Raw genomic sequence first — 24,634 nt, 5'->3', positions numbered from 1 at the left:
TGTCTCACACATCCAAGAATGTGGGACTTTGAATCTCCATCGTCATCTGCAACGTTTTTGTCCCCAAATCTGGCGTACCCGCATTTCTCGCTTCCGCTGTTTTAATTCCCTCTCAGTCGCGAAATAAAATAAAACCGTTCAAAAACGCACCGACAGAAGTTTAAATTCAAATTTCAGAATGACGACGAGTTGCCAACCGCTCACCTCCGGGGCGGAGCTACGTGTCCAGATCGACAACTGAACAAGCAAATCAGAATCCGAGATTGTTCAAGGGGGCCGATCCGAATATACGTTCTTCCATCCAATAGGCTCGGAGCGGAGGCGCCTGTCCAGTTTACCTCTGAATGAGGGACAACGCCAAAGGATTTTGCCGCAGGTAAGTTATTTAAAAGCATGTGGGTCTCAGGATAACTGATTTATGACCGGTTATCCGAAGGCAGGAAATGTAGGCTTTCCGCCATGTAGTGCCAGAGCCTTCGTGTTCCCGAACCGTCAGCAGATCGGGTGGCTGTGAGAATGTAGGCCCGGGCCTGGAGGAGCAAGCGTGAAGTGTTCTTTTTGTTTGTGGGTGCGGGGATCGGATTCTCGCCCCTTGCATGTGAATTAAGTGTCTCTTCGGCCCGAGGAGTTGTGTCTCAGTTTATGCATAGGCAAAACTGGGCTAAAGTGCTCAAAATCCACCTGACGTTAAGAATGTGGCAATCTGAAGAGAGAGAACGAGGGCAGTGAAGTATCATAGCTCGTGTACTCGCAGATTTCTGCCTCTTGTCTTTAAATGCCTCCAGGCCTCTTCTATCAAAGGACGTCTGTTTTCATCTATCTGTGCACAAGGGATAATCATAAGTGAAATTAACACCCTTAAAACTCTCATTGAGATTGAGAGTGTGGCAGTCTGTAGAGTTATGGTGGAACAAACGAGACTGCCACATTCAGGACGTCAGATCTCGTATACTTTCCTTGGCACTCTTCATAGCACTTACACCTGAGCAGCTAACTATAATACTTGCATTATGTAGCATTTCTTAAACCTATTTGAATCTAAAAGACATTTCGTGCTTAGCCATTTTTTCATGGTGAACGAAAGATTCCTGAACTAATTAGGTGATCTTCTATAAAGTGCCACATAGTAGAATTGTGGGGAAAAAAAAGTCGTTTCTGCTAAAAGAAGATTTCTGAACTAATGGAAATTTAGTTCGGGTGGAGATTTGTGCTGGAATACTTTATGCTGGAGTCTTGATGCAGGGTTTCGACCAAAACATCGACGATTCCTTCTACAGATGCTGCTCGACTCACGGAGTTCCTCCAGCAATTGCGTGTTGTGCTGGAATTTTTTTTTACCATGAATGTACAATATTTAGAAGTAGGCTGTTTAAAAATAATATAATGCCAGTTTTTGAAGGTTAGCTAATAATGAGTAGAGCTACACCAAAATTTGGAAAGACCCAAACAAGCTTGCAGAATGTAGGTGGATAAATGCTGATTGAAATTTGGTACATTGAGTTGATTTATTTTAATAAAAGGAATAAGAGTAATTGTTCCTTCAAAGTTAAACCAGTTTATGAAAATGCTGTAATGATTAGCTAAGAATAGAGTGCTGAATTCTGGTGTTTGGTTTTTTGAGAAATTAATATAATTGGTAAAATAAATCACACAATGTAAAAGGATATTGGTTCAATCGCACACAGTGAACTCTGTGATCCCAACAATTTAAAATAACCTGAAGTTTTGTGGGAAATTTGCAGATGATATTTCCAAACATGGTACAGGAGTTGAGAGGATGCACCATGCCAGGATTGATTAAGAATGGTGGAGCCTTTTGAATAAAGCTAATCCTTATAGTACTACTTCAATGGGTAAATTAATATTATTTTGTGTTTTTTGAGACATCGAAGCTGGAAATATTAGCAGTTTGCATTTATAATGCTCTAAATTACATAAATGTGACAATGTTCTTAATAAGGGTGGTAACAAACATGACATTTGATACTGAGCCATTGAGGAGGTATCAAGAAAGATGACCAAAAGATTAATACATAGTTGTTTTTAAATAGAACATCTTAAAGGAAGTAAGGAGAGAATTACAGGCCTTGGTATTGGAGAAAATTGCTTAAACTAAGGATTTGAAGATTGATGTTTTGATAAGCAGAAAGCAAATGTATTTCATTAAGGATGGGGATAATCTAATTTTTTCAGTTACACTGGGTACAGAGTTCAGCCATAAATGATTGGAGTTTGTGAACTTTGAAGGAAGAGCATTCATGATGTGACACAAGCATAGCTTAAGATTTGTTAACATAGAACAGGACAGCACAGGAACAGGCCCTTTGGCCCATGATTTGTGCTGAACTAATTAAGCTAATGATGGCTAATTAAACTAATCTCTTCTGCCTGCACATGGTCCATATCGCTCCAATCTCTGCATGTTCGTGCGCATATCTAAGAGCCTTTATTTGTATTGCCTCCAGCACCACCCCTGGCACCCACCACACTGTGTGTGTAAAAAAAGACTTCCGCGTCTCCTTTGAACTTTTCCCCTTCTCACCTTAAATGCATGCCCTTCAGTATTAGATGTTAAAAAGATACTGGTTGTCTATCTATGCCTCTCATAATTTTATAAGCTTCTACCAGGTCTCCCCTCAGCCTCTGCCGCTCCAGAGAAAATATCCCAAGTTTGTCCCAACTCTCCATGCCCTCTAATTCAGGAAGCATTTTGGTAAATCTCTTCTGTACCCTCTCCAAAGCTTCCACATTCTTCCTATACTGGGTGACGAGAATTGAATGCAATGCTTCAGATGCGGCCTAACAAGAGTTTTATAAAGCTGCAACATCACTTCCTGACTCTTGAACTCAGTGCCTCAACTAATCAAGGCAAGCATGCCATATGCCTTCTTCACCACCCCGTCAACTTGTGCAGCCACTTTCAGGGAGCTTTGGACTTGGATCCTTGGATCCTAAGTTCCTCCTTTACATCAATGTTGTTAAGGGTCCTGCCATTAACTGTGTACTGTCCCTTTACTTTTGATCTCCCAAAGTGCAACACCTCACAATTGCCCAGATTAAACTCTATCTGCCATTTCTCCGCCCATATCTGCAATGGATCTATATACCACTGTATCCTTTGGCAACCTTCTACTCTATCCACAATGCCACCAATCTTTTGTTATATGCAAACTTACGAACCTACCCATACATTTTTTCATCCAGGTTTTTTATATATATATATATATATATATATATCTCACAAACAGCAGGGGTCCCAACACTGATCACCTTTGGAACACCAATCAGCACGGACCTCTAGCCAGAGTAAGACTCATCGACCACTACCCTCTGTCTTTTATGGGCAAGCCACTGTAGTTTCCATGCATCTTAATCTTCTGGATGAGCCTGCTATGGAGGACCTTGTCGAATGCCTTGATTGTTGATGAAGGAAGAGAGCAGGTTAATCTTGCAATTATTTTCCAAATTATGAGGCGTAGAAATTTGCTCAGGATTGATTCAAACAATGAGATTACAAATCCTGTGATGAAATTACAGGAAGCAATGCGGGAGGTATTTTGGCACTGGCAGCTGAAAGGAATGGTCAGGAGAAGGAAGGGTTTGTATATGGCCATTTTGTATGCAGGGTCCAATGATTTCATTTTGGGGTGAGAATAAACATGTCATGGAGGTGCAACAAACAACCTGCTGGAGGAACTCAGTGGGTCGAGCAGCATCTGTGGGAGGAAAGGAATTTTTGAGGTTTTGGATCAAAACCCTGCACAGGACTGGGTTTCGACCCGAAACGTTGACAATTCCTTTCCTCCTACAGATGTTGCTCAACCCGCTGAGTTTCTTCAGCAGGTTGTTTGTTGCTCTAGATTCCAGTATCTCCAGCCTCATGTGTTTCTGTGTCTTGGAGGTGGTTAGTTGTATAAGTGAAATTTGGGTTGCTCTGTCCTGGACTGAAACAATAATAATATAAAGTGAAAGGTTATTGAAATTGCTTAAGGTAGGCAAATTTGTCTGCAAATTTTCTGAGAGCAGGTCAAAAGTTTCTGGCCTTGTATTTATTAAAACAATTTTAATAAATTATGAATTGTGAAGATTTGTTGGCATTATTGATGTTGCAAAATGCCTGATGTAAACAACTGACTAAATAACTGTCATTTGGACAGCACAGTGGGGCAGCTAGAGACCGGGGTTCACTGCTGATCTTGATTGCTCTTTGTGTGGAGTCTGCACATTCTTCCTGTGACTATGTGGGTTTCCTCCGGTACTCTTGTTTCCTCCAACATTCCAAAGATGTGTGGTCTGGTAGGTTAATTCACCACTGTAAATGTATGTAGGTGAGTGGTAGAATCAGGGGGAGTTTATGGGAATGTGGGAAGAAAGTCAGGAGGCGTGGATTCAGAATTGGCTCCCCCGTAGAAGATGGTGGTTGTAGATGGACTGTGTTCTGACTGGAGGTTGGTGACCAGTGGTGTTCCACAGGGATCTGCTCTGGGACCCCTGCTCTTTGTGATTTTTATAAATGACTTGGCTGAGGATGCGGAAGGGTGGGTTAGTAAGTTTCAGATGACATGAAGGTTGGTGGTGTTGTGGATAGTGCAGAAGGTTGCTGTAGGTTACAATAGGACATTGATAGGATGCAGAGCTGGGTTGAGAAGTGGCAGATGGAGTTCAACCCGGAGAAGTGTGAAGTGATACACTTTGGAAGGTCTAATTTGAACGCAGAATACAAGGTTAAAGGCAGGACTCAGCAGTATGGAGGTACAGAGGGATCTTGGGGGTCCACGTCCACAGATTCCTCAAGATTGCCATGCAGATCGATAGGTTAGTAAGTTTCAGATGACATGAAGGTTGGTGGTGTTGTGGATAGTGCAGAAGGTTGCTGTAGGTTACAATAGGACATTGATAGGATGCAGAGAGGGTTGAGAAGTGGCAGATGGAGTTCAACCCGGAGAAGTGTGAAGTGATACACTTTGGAAGGTCTAATTTGAACGCAGAATACAAGGTTAAAGGCAGGACTCATAGCAGTATGGAGGTACAGAGGGATCTTGGGGTCCATGTCCCCGGATCCCTCAAGATTGCCATGCAGATCGATAGGGTTGTTAAGAAGGCGTATGGTGTGTTGGCCTTCATTAGTTGGGGTATTGAGTTCAAGAGCCGCGACGTAATGTTGTAGCTCTATAAAACTCTGGTTAGACCACACTTGGAGTATTGTGTTCAGTTCTGGTCGCCTCATTATAGGAAAGATGCAGAAGCTTTAGAGAGGATGCAGAAGCTTTAGAGAGGATGCAGAGGAGATTTACCAGAATGTTGCCTGGATTGGAGAGCATGTCTTATGAGGATAGGTTGAGTAAGCTAGGGCTTTTCTCTTTGGAGCGAAGGAGGATGAGAGGTGACTTGATAGAGGTGTACAAGATGATAAGAGGCATAGACCGAGTGGACAGTCAGACACTTTTTCCCAGGGCGAAAATGGCTAACATGAGGGGGCATAATTTTAAGGTGATTGGAGCAAGGTATAAGGGGGATGTCAGGGGTAAGTTTTTTTACACAGAGAGTGGTGGGTGCATGGCAAGCACTGCTGGCAGGGGTAGTGGAGGCAAATACACTAGGGACATTTAAGAGACTCTTAGATAGACACATGAATGATAGAAAAATGGAGGGCTATGTGGGAGGGAAGGGTTAGGTAGATCTTAGAGCAGGATAAAATGTAGGCACAACATCATGGGCCAAAGGGCCTGTACTGTGTTGTAATGCTCTATGTTCTATAATACTAAATAATGGGATTAATGTAGGATTAGTGTAAATAAATGGTTGATAATCAGCACAGACTCAGTGTGCTGAAGGGCTTGTTTTCATTCCTTGTCTCTATGACTCTATAATTTACCATTTTGCAAAATAATTTGCGCAATTGTTCAATACTTTGTCCTTATGGAGTACATTGTCCAGACTGAAAACCTTGATTAAAGTATCAATGAAACAAAAGGAAAACTTACTAATTCTCATATATCAGCCACAGTTTTAGGAAGTTGATGAAAACATAAAGATTCCTGAAATACATCTGTCGATTCCTGAAATACATCTGTCAATTCCTCCAAAATTGGGCATGAATATTTCTGCATATTAACTATTTTATTCCCCTTATAAATAAACAAACATACCTCATAACCCTGAACTCTCTGGTTCCCCTGGTAGGCTCATCCAGAAAGTCATGAGGCATGGGATCCATGGAAACTTGGCTGTGTGGATTCCGAATTGGCTTGCCCACAGAAGGCAGAGGGTGGCGGTAGATGGAGCATATTCTGCCTGGAGGACGGTGACTAGTGGTGTTCCGCAGGGATCAGTTCTGGGAACCCTGCTGTTTGTGATTTTTATAAATGACTTGGATGAGGAAGTGGAGCGGTGGGTTAGTAAGTTTGCAGATGACACAAAGGTTGTAGATGTTGTGGATAGTGTAGAAGGTTGTAGGTTACAACGGGATGTAGACAGGACGCAGAGTTGGGCGGACAAATGGCAGATGGATTTCAATCTGGAAAAGTGTGAAGTGATACACTTTGGAAGATCGAACTTGAAGGTGGAGCCCCTGGTTAATGGCAGGATTCATAACAGTGTGGAGGAACAGAGGGATCTTGGAGTTCAAGTCCATAGATCCCCCAAAGATGCTGCACAAGTTGACAGGGTGGTTAAGAAGGAGTATGGTGTGCTGGCCTTCATTAGTCGAGGGATTGAGTTCAAGAGTTGCAAGGTAATGTTGCAGCTGTAAAACTCTGGTTTGACTACACATAGAGTATTGTGTTCAGTTCTGATCACCTCGTTATAGGAAGCTTTAGAGAGGGTGCAGAGGAGATTTACCAGGATGCTGCCTGGATTAGACAACATTTTAGGAAAGGTTGAGCAAGCTAGGGCTTTTCTCTTTAGAGCGGAGGATGAGAGGCGACTTGATAGAGGTGTATAAGATGATGAGGGGCATAGATAGAGTGGACAGCCAGCACCTTTTTCCCGGGACGGCATTGGCCAACACCAGAGGGCATCCGTTTAAAGTGAATGGAGGAAAGTTTAGGGGAGATGTCAGAGGTAGGTTTTTCACACAGAGTGGTGGGTGCCTGGAACACATTGGGTGGTGGTAGAGGCTGATACAAAGAAGACTTTGATACTTCAAAGACTCTTAGATAGGCACATGGATGTAAGAAAAATGGAGGGTTATAGGCTCGTGTAGGAGGGAAGGGTTAGATTGATCATGGCACAACATTGTGGGCCGAAGGGCCCGGAATGCGCTGTACTGTTCCATATTCTGTTTATTCATTTCTACTGGGCTGTGATATTTTAAGTTACGGTTTTTGAAGCTCAAAATATGAGTTTATGATAGGTAAGAAATACTGATCTTAGTAAAGAAATGCAGGGGCATTTTTATAAATTGTGTGCAGAGAATACTTTTTCACAGCACACCAACCCCCCTCCTGCAAACTTTTCTTTGCCACTTAAGGTGAGTGAATGTTCACTATACTGATTAGCTGGTATTTTCAGTTCCACCACTGGAGGTTTTCACAATTTTATTTAAACCCATATTGGAATAATACCAAATTGGGCTGAGAGTTGCCACCAGCCCAGAAAATTTCTGCTGTACTTTACTACATTTGCTGTCATTACCAATTGGAATCAAGAAATCAATTTCAGTATTTTCTTTAACTTGCCTCATCTCATAAATCCAGAATAAAGAAAAACTATTCTCTTGTCATGTTCTCCCACAATCAGTGTTGTGATTGAATTAAGGATTTCCCCTCCATCTGTTCTACCAGAAAGAGCATTGCAGGATAAAGATGAGCATCCAACACATCTGTGTCAAATTTCCCTTTTACCAGTTTTAATCTGTGCTTCCTTGTTTAGGATGGCAGAATAGTGTTCCAATTTAATGCTGCGATTTTGAAAATCTGATGAGTTGATAGAAGTCTTGTTGGTCCAAGCAGAAGTTTGACCTCATATTACTCTAAGCTTGTGGGTTTTTTCTTTGATTAATGTAATTAAAAACAAATTTGGTGAATTTTGAAGGAAAGCAAGCTGTCAGTACTTGCTGAGGGTGATATCAAGTTGGATGTAAGCATGTAATACAATACTAAAGGATCAGTGCTAGGCAACCTACCATTTTGTGAATCTTTTTAATTGAATCCTGTATTTTCTTGCCCAATGTGTTTGTATGTTTCTCTTTTGTCTGGCAACATCAACTGAATAGTTTTGGTGGAATATGACCATAACACAGTACAGTTCTGGCTTCATGCCTTCCATCTCAGACTCAGGTGAAGTAACCAAATAATTAAGCAATCTATTTGCATTATGTATTGCGGCTCTATTTCAGTGACAGACCTGCTACGAATCTCTGATTCCTTTCCACTTCAGTAGTTATTTCTGTAACATTCATTGTGTACTTGCCACAGCTATTTTTCTTTCATCAATCTTTCTCCTCAGTTTATTTGCCTTTGCAAATGTGACTAATTTACATTGGATTTTATATTGCAAACTGTAGTAGGTAGGAAACAGCAAGGGATTTCTGGGCACTGTTTTACATACCCTTGTTTTGATACAACCTAACTACTGGTTGCTTTCTTTCCTTCAGTATATCATTTGGTTTCGCAATTCTCTTGGCACATTACTTATTAGAAAAAAATGTCAAAGAGATTAGTTGATTAAAATTCTTTCTGAAGTTATATTCAGTATATCCCAGGTTAGTACTTGTGCAATGAACTGATGATTTCCATTTAAATGTTGGTGTTTGAGTCTTTTTCTTAATGCAGGTAAAACTAGGACAGAGTATGGCAACTCAGAGGAGCTCCATTTATAGCATACATTGCTTCATTTTTCTTGATTCAAATATTCTTATTTTTAACCAGACTAAACTTAAAATTGTTAACTTTTTCCTTCATTTTACAGTGAACCACTTTTGTGCAATGGCGGGTGAATCAAAAGCTACAAGTAATCCTTTGGAACAGTTCATTTTGTTGTCTAGAAATGCCAAAGGTCCAGCATTAACTACACTTATTAACCAGGTTTTGGAGGCTCCTGGGGTTTTTGTATTTGGTGAACTTCTGGAAACACCTAATATACAGGAGGTAAGAAGGAATATAGTACAGTAAAAAATATATTAATTTTTTTAATTGAATTATCTTGAGTAGTTACTAAATTTAAAATGTAGAAAACCTAGGCAATTTTAAGATGCTTTTCTCACAGGCATTATGATGAACATTCTGCCAACTAATTTGAAATATTAAACCTTTTACAATGTAAAACACTGAATACTGCAAGTTTGATTTTGTGATTTTTCTATAAGAATAGTCCAAGTTGTCACTTGCTGGTTAGTCAGCCGAGCTTCCTTTACAACTGACCTGGAAAAGCACTAGACTTAAGTTCAATTCTGCTGTGTCGTAACTATGAGGTATTGCCAATTATTTTAGTAACCCTAGGCTAAAATGAGGCTTGAGAAGATGTGATTGTTCTCTTCAGAGCAGAAAATGTTACGAAAATAGTTAACAAACTTCCAAAAACTGTAACGGTTTTTGATGGAGAGAAATTGTTTCAACTAGCAGGAGGGCCTCAAATAACCAGATGCCACAAATTTAAAGTTATTGGCAAAATAACTATTTGGAAATGTTTTTAATGTAGCAGTTATGATCTTGAATGTTCTGCCTGAAAGTCAATGGATACAAATTCAGTGGTAAATTTCAAAAATGAGCTGGATAAGCTAGAAGTTACAGGACTAAGGGAAAAGAACAGAGAAGTGTGACTAATTGGCCACCTCTAAGAATGGTATGGGGTCCTTGTGCCTTATGAATCCAGAGGAAAACCTAAATAGGGTTGCTGTGCTAATAGCTTTCCTCTGGATAGAAATATAATGTAGGTGTTCTATAAGACCATAAAAAGTACAAACATGTGGACATCATTTTGGTCTTTGATCTTGATGTGTTGTTCCTTAGGTCCATTTTCCAGCCCTTTCCCCATGATTATTGATTTTTTTGCTGATTAAAAATCTCTCTCAGCCTTAAATATACACAAGAACTGTATCCACACAGCTCTCTGTGGCAAGGAGTTACAAAGACCTGCAACCCTCTGAGAGAAGAAATTCTTCCTTATCTTAGTCTTAAGTGGCTGCCCCCTTATTCTGCAATTGTGTCCCTTGGTTCTGGACTCTCCCATTAGGGCAAACATCATCTCAGCATTTACCTTGCGTAGTTCCTAAGAATTTTTTTATATTTCTATAAGGTTGCCTCTCATTCTTCTCAACTCCATAGTATAGAGTCCCAGCCTGTTTAACCTTTCTTGTAGGACAACCCCTCTATACCCAGAAATACGGTGGGGAACATTTCTCTGAATCACCTCCAATAAAATCTTTTCTTTCCTTAAATAGGGGATCAAAATTAATCACAATACTCTATATGTAGTCTTTCTGGTACCCTGTATAGTTGAAATAAAAGCCAACATTCCATTAGCCTTCCTTATTACCTGTTGCACTTGTATGCTAGCTTTTTATGTTTCATGTTAAATTCTTGTTGCAGTTTTGGTCCTCTGAAATAATATTGTTCTTTTGTTTTTCATTCCAAAAGGCACAGCTTCACACTTTGCCACATTTACTAACATTTTGCCCACCCACTGAACCTATTACTGTCTTTCTCTAAATTGTTTGCATCCTCTTTGCAACTTGCCTTCCCACCTGTTTTGTGTCATTCACAAATTTGGCTACCATTCATTTGTTTCTTCCTCCATGTCATTAATATAAGATCATAGAGTTGTAAGGCATAGAAACAGAATCTTTGGTCCACTGCTTCTGTGCTGACCATCATGTCTATCTATATTAATCCATCTTACTTGCATCATTTCTATGTTCCTCTATGCCTTGTTCATTCAAATACCTGTCCAGATGCCTCTTAAATGTTGGTTATTGTTTCTGCCTCCACCACCTCTCCTGGCAGCTCATTCCAGATACCAACTACTCTTTGTGCAAAAAAAATTTACTCCTCAGATCCCCTCTAAAACTCCTCCCTCTCACCTTACACCTATGCCCTCTAGTTTTGGACACCTTTACCACGGGAAACAGGTTCTAACTATTTACCCTATTTATGATTCTCATAATTTTATGTACCTCCATCATGTCACCTTTCAGCCTCCTTTGCTCCAAGGAAAACATGAGTTATAAAAAGAGATTGGATAAACCAGTTTATCCAATCTCTTTTTATAACTCATGCCCTCCAATCCAGGTGACATCTGTATGAATCATTTCTGCACCCTCTCTAGCTTAATCACATCTTTCCTGTAGTGTGGCAACCAGAACTGTACACAATACTCCAAGTGCAGCCTAACTAATGCTTTGTGCAACTGGAATTTGATGTCCTGATTCTTGTACTTAATGCCTCAGCTGATGATGCCAAAGGCCTTATTCACCAATCTGTCCATCAGTGTTACCACTTTTGGGGAACTGTGTAACTGTACCCCAATAATAATAATAATAATGTAGGAGAGAATGTGAGTTGAAAGGGAGGCATTTTTAAACAAGAGATACAGATGCTTTAGTATTCACAGCACAATGCTTGTATAATATGCCTATCAAATATCAATATCAATAAGCATTTTTTTAAATCACAATTAATTTTTGTTCAGCTTCGTTAGTCATTGTAAGTCCTCAAAGTTGGGAGTTCACTAAGTATATGATCAGTGGTGATGGGTCAAAGTAACTGAGGCAAGGTAATTAATGCAATAGTGGTCATCTACTGAAATGGCAGAATACTGAGATTATTTATGAACTGCCCACTTTGGAGCTCTTCTGTAGTGTGCAGTTGGAGTTCAGTTCTAAGTTTGAAGTATTTAACTTCCCAAATCCAATGAATCTGTACTTTACATAAGTGAATTTTTAAGCCTATTTTAATTGTAGATCTATTATTTTTTAGTGTTTTTAACTTTGTGTGATCCTTGTGTGTTCCTTCCCAGCTGGCAAATGGATCACACGCTGCCTATTTTGAATTGTTGAATGTGTTTGCATATGGAACATATCCTGACTATTTAGGTAAGGAACTGGTATTTATTTTCTGTTCCACAATTTATGTCTCCAAAATACTAGAGCTGTTAAAGTTGCAGCACAGATGGAGATAATTTGTCCTCGGAAGTATGTGTCATTTACTTATTTTGATCCTATTTTCCTGCTTTTTCTTTGATACCTTTGAAATGTTTTTCCATTTCTTCTTTGAGACGTCATAATCTTACTTTAAATAAAAACTTGCAGGCAAGCATGTTCTAATTTTACATTCTAGTAATCTCTTAGTGTGGGAGTTGGGGAAATGGGCGTTTCTTGGGGTGGGGAAAAGAATCATACAGTTTCACCATTGTAATAATACCAAGGTCCAAATTTTGTGTTAGTAATTACAGTTCATTTTTAAACTAACAGCAAATCTGTAGATTGCATGCATATGCAGTTCAACACCAAAATCTCAAAGTTGCTTAAGTGTTCATCCCTCCTTCATAGACTATGTTTTGCAGTTTTCTCTGGTGAGCGAAATCTGTTGAACTGAGGTGAATTTAAGCTAATTAGAAACTGAGCAAGTTACAAAATGCCCTGCAAATTTTACAATTAGTTACAAAGGACCAATGAGTTTTTAATCACAATCTAAGTCATATATAAATATCAAACTATTTATCAAACTATCTGGCTTTAAAATAATTAATTCTGTACCATCCCTTCACATTATTATTTTAAAATGGGATTAAAATATTCATATTATCATATTCCATTTATCTTAATCACATGCCCACTCCCATCTTTATTTAGCGCAAGATGTGCTGTCTGAAAATTCCTTAATATGACTGGCTGCTAAGTTTGATATCATAGCTGCTGGGTACAGCAATTTGAACTGATGTCTGCAGCAACAAAGCACGTGTAAAGGAAAGTTCATGCTATAGAGATTGCTAGAACCTACTGGGAATGTTCTTTGAGATCAGCAATGAATTGTTTTATTGCAAACTGCAAATTTGAGGCCTAAGCATTTTTGCACCTTATTATTTGCACCTAAGCATTTTCACACCTTATTAAAAATTTGCCAACAAGTGTAAATAATCTTTTGGATTATTACAATCAATCTTAAACTATTTGATTTCTCCACCTGCCATCCACACACCCCAACTTTTCACTTCAGTTACCTCTGACACATAGCATGTCACTTGACATTCATCAGCGTTCCTTTATTTCATAGGTGATTGACATGAAAACACTCAGCTGTGTCCTTTTGGGGGTGGAATCAGTGTGGTCTCATACCAATCTCCCCACCTTAAGTTAGGACGTAGCTGGGAAGCTTCAATTGGATTTCTAAGTAAATCAACTGGGACGAAACGCAAGTTTGAAAAATATGTAACAGAAGAAATTAAAGCCAGCTTCTTTCATCTTTTAAATATTTATGCCAAAATATCTCTGCTTTGTTGGTTGGTATTTTAGGCAAACAATTATGTGGTCACTGTTCACCAAATTCAAAGTGAAAATGAAAAACACTGCAGATGCTGGAAATCTGAAACAAAGGTGAAGGGTCTTTGACCTTAAATGTTAACTCTGTTTCTCTCTCCACAGATGTTCCCTGACTGTTTTCAGCATTTTCTGTTTTGGTTCACCAGGAACCATTCCAGGATCTTATTCAGTGGCCTCTCATCTTCAGCTGTCCATTTGCACTGAAAAATCTCAGCGCAACCGAATTGTCAAGTAGGGTCCGCTTGTCAATGTAAAAGCTGAGAGATTTCAATTTCCTGTCATGTGACAAGGGACCAACTTGGACGAGTGGACAGTTGACAGGGAGACAGCCTGGCAATCAACAACCCACTGTGCTGATCTGGCCACCTTCTCACTAGAAATGTAGGGAAGCACCAGTGTTTACTCCCATAACTTCCAGTCCATGCATTGGTGAACCAGCCCATTTTTGTCTCTTGCTCTTTTTAATTTAATGTCCCCTGTCTCTTTCTCTTCCTCCCTCCAATCACACATTCACTTCTGACACATTTAATTAAATTGCTCCTTCACTTTCCTAAGCATCTTGTTATTAATGATATACAACCTTTTAGTACATTTTGGAATAAAGTAGAACAACACTCAACTAAGCCTGCTGAACATGGTTGCACAATGAATACTGATGTAAAGATCTCCAAAAGCAGTGTCCTGGAACTGTAGTTGGCCTTGGTTAGTTACTCAATCTTCCTGTATATGCAACATGACTCCAAGGATTTTCCTGTCAGCTTTTTTAGGAATTCTTGTTACCATATTTGATCAAATACTGCCTTGATATTGGGGCCTCCACCTCTTCCCCTTCCTTTCAGTCATCTTTTTCTTGTCCACGCTGGATGAAAGTTGTGATATAATATATAGCTGAGTTGTTTGGGCAGATCCTGAATTGAATGCCATGAATAAGTTATTGTTGAATAGCTCCTATAGTCTCACTTGCATTGTTCCCTGTTTATCTCATAAGTTCCTGTATAAGGCAAATAGCACTTAACATTATTTCCTACCTCCATCAATGTCTTAAGCTGCATTAACTGAGTCATTCAAGGAATTTTTTTACAGTGCAGGCTGTTGTTGGACATCACTTGTTAATTGAGATGTAGTTCCCCTGTCCAATACACTGTCGATAATGAATTTGCAAGATTTCTCTTAAGTGGAGGTGTTTAAGATTCAGGTGAATTGTGGTGTTGTTTGCCCCAGACTTTGTCTTCTTTAGTCACAGACAAACAGTCTCTTAAATGGTTTGGGGCTTTAATGTCAGCAAATTTTATAGGTTCATTAATGTACTGACTGCCGGCACATGCCTCCTCTTACTGTTCAAAATGTTCTGCAGAAAAGTTGGGGCAAACCCCTACTTGCTCTTGTGGTATGAGTTGTTTTGAAAGTCTGATGGATTTAATGTTCACTCCATTTTGAGGGGAAATCGTTCAATCAGTGGTGAACTGATTGGCTGGATTAGATGTGTCTTATTTTTTATTCTGGTGTAACAAAATCTGGGCAATTTTCCTCTTTTGGGTGATGACAGTAGCATAACCCCTCAGGAAGAGCTTGACTGGAGTTGCAGCTATGTCTTTATGTGAATATCTAGAGCCCTATAGCCTTGTTGTTGAATGGCACCCATAGCTTTTGGTAAATCCCATCCAATCTTGTTTTGATCTGTGCAGTACAAATCCATTACCATTATGCCATTCACCACCCTAAATGTTTTATTCCCACTAGCAGCAGTGTACCATTGCCACAAAATGTACCATCTCAAAATGTACTGCAAGTACTTGCCAAAGCTACTTTGAAAATACCTCTTTAAAATAAAAATGACTTCTTCCCTAAGAAGGACAATGGCAGCAGGCACATTGGAACATCATCACCTGAAGGTTTCCATCCAAGTTGCATACTATCTTGAATAGAAGATATTATACATTCCTTCTGGATTGATTCAAGGTGGCAGGCATCTGGGTAGTCTCAAATGAATGCTGATCTTGCCATCAGTGTCATCCTTCTGTAAATGTATTAAGAAATTCATTACCTTTATTGTCTGCATCACATCATCAATAATTGTGTGAGCTTCAGGTGCAGTTATCTATTAGACATTTTTGATTTAAATATCTTGCCTCCAGCTCGTGGAGGGCACTGCCAAGGCTGAAAATGGGCATGTTTTTTGAGAAGTAACTTCCCATTAACTGCTTGATTATCCACCACTATTCTTGACTGGATGTTGAAGAGTAACAGCTTTATTCTGACTCGCTGGGTGTTGGGACTTGTGCTTTACAATGGGATACATCATGCTGCTTTTTGATGTTTAGTATGCAGGTTGCCTCCATCATGTTGGCTACTCATCCCACAGTATCACAAGCAATGAACATGGCTCATCTTCCTAAACTCCCATGAAACCAAGCTTGTTTTTTTTTCCTTGATGTGGGTGGAAGAGTGAGGAATGTGTACTAAGGCATTAGTTCACCAATTATGGCTCCATAACAATCAATGTAGCCTTGGAGCCAGGAAAATCAGAGATGATCAAGAAGCATTTTTTCGCTCAAAGTAGTGGAAATCTGGAATCCTGTCCTTTAAAGGTTATGTCAATTAACAATTTCAAAACTTTTTAATGATAAATAGTTGTGATATGGAACAGCCATCATTTAATTAAATGTCAGTACAGCTGGAGGGTCTGAGAGACTTACTCCTGTTACTGTGTTCATCCATATTCAGTTTATGACTACTTAAAATGTATCAGCTAGATCTATCCATAATTTGTTCTGCTAATCATACCCATTCAGCAAAGGGAGAAGTGTTAAGGGCCAGAAGTACCTTATGGGTGATGGGTACCTTATGGTAAAGAGCTGTCAGGTCGGTTACCACCTAATGTTTGCTTTCTGAATGTTTGCGACTCAGTTCTGCATCTGTGTTTTTCAGCAAGTTCAGCTAAGTCAGTGATGGTGCTACTGAGTCATGAATTGCCCACTTAGAATAAATTCACTAATCTTATGAGTTTAATATTTTAGTAGTTCTTCACTCCAGTTACAGTATTTTCCTCCCCATTGACTTTCCATATAAAGCTTTCCAAATATATTTCTGAGTTTACTGATTTAAACTTGTGTCTACAAATTTATCCTTTAATTTTGTGATAGGTTAGTTCAGAGGGAGCTTCAGGAACTCCTGTTATTGCCAGAGTAGAGCTGAAAATGGAATCCTCATCTTCATTTTTCCAGCCATGTTTTCAGCTGTCTGATCTTCTTTTACCTGTCTGGTATGAAATATTCAGCGGGTCAGGAAACATCTTAAAGAGGGAGAAAAGGAGGAAAATAAAATATGTGTTTAAGTTTGCTAAACTTCCATCAGAACCAGCCATAAGTTTTTCTTTAGCTTTCCTCGAGCCCCTTCCCATTCCCTGCGCAGAATCTTATTCTAAGGCCTCCTAATATTGCTACTTTCTCATATTTCATTATTTTCTTTTGACATAGGAAACTATTTAGCTCATTGAATCTGCCAACTATTGAGGAATCCTATTTCTTCCATTTATTTCTCTGTAATCTATTCTCTCTCACATACCCCTCAACTCTCACATGATTATTCTACCACCCATCTGCACGTGGGGCAATTTACAGTAGCCAATGAACCTACCAGCCAGTATGTCTTTGGGAAATAGAAGGAAACTGAAGCACCCATGGTAAGCACATGCAGTCACAGGAAGAACATGCAAGTTCCATGGAGACAACTGTTAGTCATTATCAAACCTGGATCACTGGAGCTGTAACACAGCGGCACTACTGCTACATCGCTGTGCTGCTTGCATTAACATCAGGCAACTCACCCAGAGAAATTGGCTTGTTTCAGCCCATCAAGCTCCCAACTTGATTACCTGTCTCTTTCCAGCTTGTAGCTGCTGGATCTTTTTTTTCTCCTTTTATCACTTGTTCCCTGATTTTTCTGTTTTTGTGATTTTGTTAATTTTAGCAATATAATTTATTCTACTTAAGTATGTTGATATGGGTATAGTTCAGAGTTAATTGTATGAATATGTTTTGAGCAGTAGAAAAAGGTTCCATTTTATACAAGAGCAAAATATATTTACACAATGTAGTAGTATACATGCTTTTCAAAATAATAATTTCTGCACTCTTTTATATACTGGATATTTGCCAGCATATTTTCTGTACCTAGTTTTTATTACGAATTAGGCCATTATGATCTTATGGGATGATTATTTTGGGCAAACGTGTTTCTGATTTTCATTGTGTTTATCTGTGATCAGCTAAGGTTTGTAAGCATCCATGTTCGGCATTAAATAGACAATTAATCATATTCAACTCAGATTTGTAAAATGTTGAACTACTATAACCAGATCTGGTCAACTATGCATTATGATAAAGAGCAAGTTATTTGTCAAATATAGTAGGAAATGGATCCAAATAAATTGACTGTACTTGTGAAGAAATAACAATATTTGACATCTGTACTAAATATTGCTTAATATATTGCTATTATGACAGGGAAAGGTTATTTGGTATATAAAGGTTATATAGTAGGAAATGGATCCAAATAAATTGACTGTACTTGTGAAGAAATAACAGTATTTGACATCTGTACTAAATATTGCTTAATATATTGCTATTATGACAGGGAAAGGTTATTTGGCATTGTTATATATCTTTAATACAATATTATAAGCTCACATATATAAGCACACTTTAGGTCTGGCCTTTCATTGCTGAAGAAGCAAATTTGCATTTTTGTATAAATTTCACTGAACTTCCAGAACGTGAACAATCACAATTTTGTAATGAAAATAGTAAAAATTAAATCCTTGGAAGGCATTGGGCTGTAGCTTTAACTTGACCTTTAAGTCATTCTTATCTGTTGTTCTTTGTGACCTCATTAGAGGGGCATCTCAGTGAAATTCCCATATCTGCATCGCTAAAGTTACATTTAAACAGATTGGTTTCCATTTTATACTAATCATTTATTCTTCTTGCTAAATAACAATTTAAAAAAAAATCAAGTAGCCAAATTCTACTCAAGAGTTGAATATTGCTCTCAAAGTGAATAGGTTTTATCAGGTGTTTTTAAAAAAAACATGTTTTCTTGGTTTAGCAATTTTACCACTGAATTGGAGAAAAAGTGCAACAATCACTCCAATATCTTGATAACTTCAGACTGCTTATCCAATCTACTCCTCTCATCCTCCATCCTGCATAAAATTCTTAAATCTAAACTGTAAACCCCTTAACTTTATCAGTTCCAGTTCATCCATCAGCCCCTTGCTCACTGAATTACGCAGGCTCATAGTTCTCTAATGCCTCCATTTTGTATTTCTCACCCTGGTGTTCAAGCCCTTTGTTCCAGCACTATACTCTCTAGCCCTGCAGTCCTTTTAATACACTGGATCTAGCCCTTCCTTTACCAAAAGTTGCCTTAATTCTTTGGAATACCTTCATGACCTCTTTTTCCTCCATTAAGATGCCCCTCTAAATCTATGTTTCTAATTAAAGTCTGGTCACTGTGCAAAATATCTCCTGAAATTCCTCTGGAGCTAATTTTTACTGGATAATCTCTTAACTGCATTAAAAGTATCATTAAAATTCAAGTATTTTTAATTATTCAAGAATGGGGGAGAGAGAAACCAGATAGCCCATCAGTCCAGTATCAGTTATGAAGAAGTTAGTGGAACCTAATCAAAACCATGCGCGTGGACTTCTGAAGAGTAAATATTCTGAATAAGTTGTCTGAGGAGTTCACTAACATGATGGTGGCCAAGGAATTGTCTGTGAATGTTGACCGTGTAGTTTCCAGAAAGCATTTGATAACTCTGTGCACTAGATTTTATTAGCAAAAGTAAGAGCATGGTATTGGAAACAACTTTACAGCACCAGTTGGAAGTTGGTTTGGAAATAAGAGAATTAAGTTGGGATGAAAGAGGAGTGCTCTTATTCAGCAGATAAGACAAGTAGTGCTTCTCATTGCATGGCACCTCAGCTATTGACCATAAATATCAGTGATGTGGATGTAGCCAAAAGCTTGACCACATGAACAAAATTTCACCAAAGAATTGCATGAAGTTTTGGACTTAACTAAAAATGATTGGAATTTTAAAAATTTGAAAGTGATGCCGCAGCTCTGCAAGGCCTGAGTCAGGCCCTATTGAAGTACCACTTTCAGTTTTAAACATGCACTTCAAGAATACATTGGTCTTGGAGAGGATATAATGCTGATAAATTTTATACTAAGGTGACAGGCTAAATTAACATCTGCTTGATAACTTTAGCTTGTATTCCCTTCACATAGAATGATGAGGAATGATGAGTTGAAGAGTTTAGAAGGATAAAATGATGCAAAGAAGTTATCACTTCTGGCGGGTGAATCCGGATCAAGAGGGCACAGTCTTAAAGTTAGAATTGGGCTATTCCTATGTGAATTAGCACAACAATTAACAAAATCTGGAGCTTTCTTCCAAAAAGCTGTGGATTCAAGGTCATTTAAAACTTAAGTCTGAGTTGGATAGATTTTTGTTTGGACTGTATATTGAGGGATATCAATTAAAGATGAATAAATGGACTTGAGGTACAGATCAGACATGATTCTCTTGTCTTAGAAGAACGCAAGAAAATAGGAGCAGGAGTAGATTGTCTGCTGTGCCATACAATGGAATCCTGGATCTTCCGCTCAAATCCTTTTTTATGGTAGTTTTATAAAACACTCAACTCTCCCAGTGATCTGTCCTTCACAGCCCTCTAGGGTAGAGAATACGAGAGATTCACCACTGTCTGCGAGAAATAATTCTCTGCTTCCCTCAGTTTTAAATAACTGTCTTCTTAACTTGTAACCAATTGCTCTCATTCGAGATCCCCCCCCCACCCCCCAGCATTGGAAGCATCTCAAGATTTAATCTGTCATGCTATTTTAGAATCTTTTGTTTCAATAAGATCAACCCTTGTTCTCATCCAAAGAATACAGATCTATGTTTTTTTTTAGCTGTTCATGAATGGACAACCCTTTCATCCCAGGAATCGGCCTGGTGAATCTCTGCTGGACTGCCTCCAATGCTAGTGTACCCTTTTTTAAATAAGGGGACCATAATTGTATCTAGTACTCCAGTCACAGCCTCACCAACGTCCTGTACAATTTTAATAATATTACTCTATTTCTATACTGCAAATTCCTTGCAATTAACCCCAATATGCCACTTGCCTTCTAACTACTGGCTACGCTTGCATGCTAGCTATTGGTGTTTCTTGCACAAGAGCACCTAGATCTCTCCTTTCTCCGCTGATTTCCAATTTCTCTCCATTTAGATAATAGTTTGTCTTTTGATTCCTCCTACTGAAGTGCATGATTTCACACTTTGCTATATTAAATCCCATTTGTCAAGCTTTTGCTCAGAAATTCAATTTATCCATATCTAGTTGCAGGGTCCAAAGATATTCATCACAGCATGCCGTTGTACCTATTTTTGTGTCTTTGGCAAACTTGGATTCTTTCACTCTGACTCTCCAATTCATTAGTATAGAGAGTAAATTACTGAGGGCTAAGAACTGATCCTGGGGGCACTCTACTTGTATTATCCTTCTAGCCTGCAAAAGACCCATTTCTTCTGATTCTGTCTTTTGTGTAATAACCAGTCACCAAACCATCTTAACACTGTGAGCTCTTGCCTTGCTTACCAACTTTTTATGTGGCATCAAGTACCTTCTGGAAATCCAAATACACAACATCCAAATGTTCCCCTCTATGAACTCTACTTGTCTCGTCCTTAAAGAACACAAGCAAATTCATCAAATGTGATTTTCCTTGAATAAAACTGTGTTGATTGGTTTGATGGCATTAAACGTCTCTGGATGACTAGCTGTTCTTTCCTTGATTAGAAGACTCCAGCATGTTGCAACAACAGATATTAAGTTAACTCGCCGATAGTTCCTGCTCTTTGACATCTTGACCAAGGGAGTCACATTTCCTGTTTTCCAATCCATGGAACCCTCCTGGAACTCGGAGTTTTGAAAATCTTAAACAATGGCTGTACTATCCCTACAGCCACTTCCTTTAAAACCCTTGGATACAGGGCATTGGGTCCTGGTTTCTTGTCCTTTATTCCCATTGGTTTTTCTAATACCTTGTCCCTGATAGTGGTGGTGATTGTTACAGGTTCTTCTGTCTGAAAATAGCTTCTATGTCATCTTTGGGATACTTGCAGTGTCCTCCACTGTGGAGATTGATGCAAAGTATTGGGGCCTACACTTATCTTAGCCATGGTCTTGCTTTGTATATATCCATAGAAGCTCTTGCTGTCTATTTTGATATTAATTGCCAATTTTCTTTCATAATCAAATTTCTCACTTCTCATTATCTTTTAAGTTTCTCACTGCTAGTTCCTGAAAAACTCGTAGTCTTGTGTACCACTAGCTTTTGCAACTTTGTATGCTTCAGTTTTTAATTTAATATTTTCCTTGATCACCCTTGTCAACTGCAGATTGTTCACCTTTCTTATTGAGTACCTCATTCTAATTGGGTTAATTTCTGCCAAACTTTATGAAAAAGCAATGCCTGATATTTAGGCAGCTCATCCATTGACCTTTTCTTCAGTCTATTTTCTCAGTACACTCTACATAACTTCATACTTTAGTAATCAGACTTATTTAGGCTGAGTACCTGAGTGTTTGCCCTCAAACTGTGTCTGGAATTCTATCATGCTGTGATCACTACTCCCTGGAGGATCATTAACTACAGGATCTCTTACTAATCCTATCTCATTACACACAACTTAATCTAAAATAGTTTATTCCCAAGTACGTTCTGTAACATTGCTCTGAGAAACAATCCCTGATGCGCTCCACAAATTCCTCTTTCAGCTTGATTAGTCCAATCAATATGCAGATTGAAATCACCCATGATAATTGTAGATCCCTTCTTGCATGCCTCTGATATTTCCCCATTTATGCTCTCTCCTATGAAGAGTCAACACTTTGGGGGTTTACTATTCCCACCAACATCATTTTTCCTCAGCTATTCCTTATTTCCTCCCAAACTGATTCCACATCCACTGCATCCACATTACTACTCACTGATACCTTCCTTAATTAACAATGGTAACCCACCTTCTTTCCCCTTTTACCTTTTATTTTGGAACATGTCCTGCTTTTATGTGTCCCTGTTTTGTTCCTATAAGGTACACATTCTTTTCTGTTTCTTCTCACGATTTTAACCTTTGTTGTGCCTCCCTATCCCTTTTATCTTGCATTGTTGAAATTGGACCCATTGCGTTCTTTTTATAATCTATTACCCAGGCAAAGGATCTTTATTCTGCTACCCCTTGTCACCGGAAGGGAAAAAGGATTGTACAGAACCTGCAAATTACCAGAATACTCAAATTTTGGATTGATAGTCCTGTACATTAATTATTCAGCTATAATCTGAAATTTAAATACGTTTATTAATTTTTGGCATGATTTTTAAAAATTAATCATAGTATGTATTTATTGAAATTGGTGTCTCGTTTATGTGAATCTATTGTGTGGCTGCAGTAGTCACAGTATCCATAACTGATCATTGATGCCAACAAGAATTTCCAGATTTTGCACATATTTATTTAATCATTCATTGGGTTGTGGGCATCTCTGCCAAGGCCTGTGTTTCTTACTGATCTCTTATTACCATTGTACTGATAGTCCTAGGCCATTTCAGGATACAGAAGAGTCAAATACTGTAGCTCTGGAATCCCATTTAGACTAGAATGAGTAAGGAAGACAACTTCCCTTCCTTTAAAGATATTAATGAACTAAATAAGTTCATATGACAGTCCATTAGTTTCATGGCCATTCCAATATTTTATTCCCAAATAAAATTTGTAGCTGAATGGTAAGGTTTGAACTCTCAGGATTATGGACCATGCCCCCTGAATTGCTATTCCAATAATTTAATCTCAGTTCTATCATTACCTGTGACATGAACACTTTCCACTTGCCTTCTTCAGTTGCATTATGTGATATGCTTAACTTAAATCTATTGTGCATTCTTGGGTTAATTTCACTTGTGAGAAAACATTTTTGAGTTCACTCAGGCTTAAGAGTTTCATGAGTACTCTTGACTCTTCATTACAACTCGAATTAACCCAGATCATATGTGTAGTTAGTTTTATTTAAAAGCATGTCTGAACTATATATGAAATTGCCCCTTCCTCATGGTCATTCTGATTCTGCAAGTTGTAGATTTATGTTCAACATGAGCATCAATGCTTATCAGTTACATTTTCTACGGTCATTTTAATATTAGTTACAACGCTAAAGGGAATTAATTCACTGTTGACTAAGGACAATAGAACATCTTTAATAGGAGTCTTTCATTTTTACAATAAAATAAATGTCTTTGTTTAAATTGATTTGAAAAATAAACAGACTTGGGGAAATTTAACAAAATCCTGATCAAGGCTTAAGCTCCTTTGGCAAATGGTTATGCACTTAATCAGATTTGAGCTATGTATGATTCTTGCTTAATTAATTCTAAAGGTTCTTTCTAGAATTACATATTTTCTGTTGTTTAGCAAATAAGGGGAGTCTGCCTGAATTAACATTAGCTCAGAAGAACAAGCTGAAACATCTCACCATAGTAAGCTTGGCTGCAAGAATGAAGGTACTTAAAAGATTTTGTTTGCACATACATGCTAGGTGTCCAGGATGCATTGTCATGTAGTGTTTTTTTTAATGTTTTCATTTGATTTAGTTTTGTAGCCAACACTATTTTGTAAAGAGCCCAATTGAATTTGTGAATATTGTTTATAAACTCCTTTTTTATATTTAACTTGGCCAGCAATTATACTCAACTATTAGTGCCACAATAAGTGAATACAAGCTATATGGAAACTCAGTTTTGATATAGTGTGGTAATATTTGCTTACTTTTGCTTTGGAGATTTTTGGCTGTTTTTGTAGTCAAATGTGTTGGACTTAAGAGACAATAGGTACTCTTTCATGCTTAAGAGAAGACTAAATATTAATTTCCACTCCATCTCATCTGCTTCCCCACCCCCCCCCCCCCCCCAAAAAAAAACAGTGGCTGGATATGTTGTGTGACCTTTTTAAAATTGTGTTCCAGCTAGCTGCTGGTCAGCTGGTGAATAAGAAATATGACTTTTTCTCTGAAGTGTTTTTTATTATTC

The 24,634-nt window shown here is 38.4% G+C and overlaps 1 protein-coding gene across 1 annotated transcript in view; it reads left to right on the top strand.

Annotated features, from left to right (window-relative positions):
- The first annotated feature begins 310 nt into the window (after positions 1-310).
- cops7a (COP9 constitutive photomorphogenic homolog subunit 7A) overlaps positions 311-24,634 on the top strand; it is a 31,539-nt gene continuing 7,215 nt past the window's right edge. Inside the window, exons 1-4 of the mRNA XM_052017988.1 lie at positions 311-376; positions 8,911-9,089; positions 11,956-12,031; positions 24,021-24,109. Coding sequence (XP_051873948.1) covers positions 8,928-9,089; positions 11,956-12,031; positions 24,021-24,109 — 327 coding nt within the window. The 5' untranslated portion in view covers positions 311-376; positions 8,911-8,927. The remainder of the gene's footprint in view (positions 377-8,910; positions 9,090-11,955; positions 12,032-24,020; positions 24,110-24,634) is intronic.

The sequence above is a fragment of the Pristis pectinata genome, chromosome 6, assembly GCF_009764475.1.
Source record: "Pristis pectinata isolate sPriPec2 chromosome 6, sPriPec2.1.pri, whole genome shotgun sequence".
In the NCBI taxonomy this organism is placed as follows: Eukaryota; Metazoa; Chordata; class Chondrichthyes; order Rhinopristiformes; family Pristidae; genus Pristis; species Pristis pectinata.
This window is presented reverse-complemented; position numbering and strand designations above follow the sequence as displayed.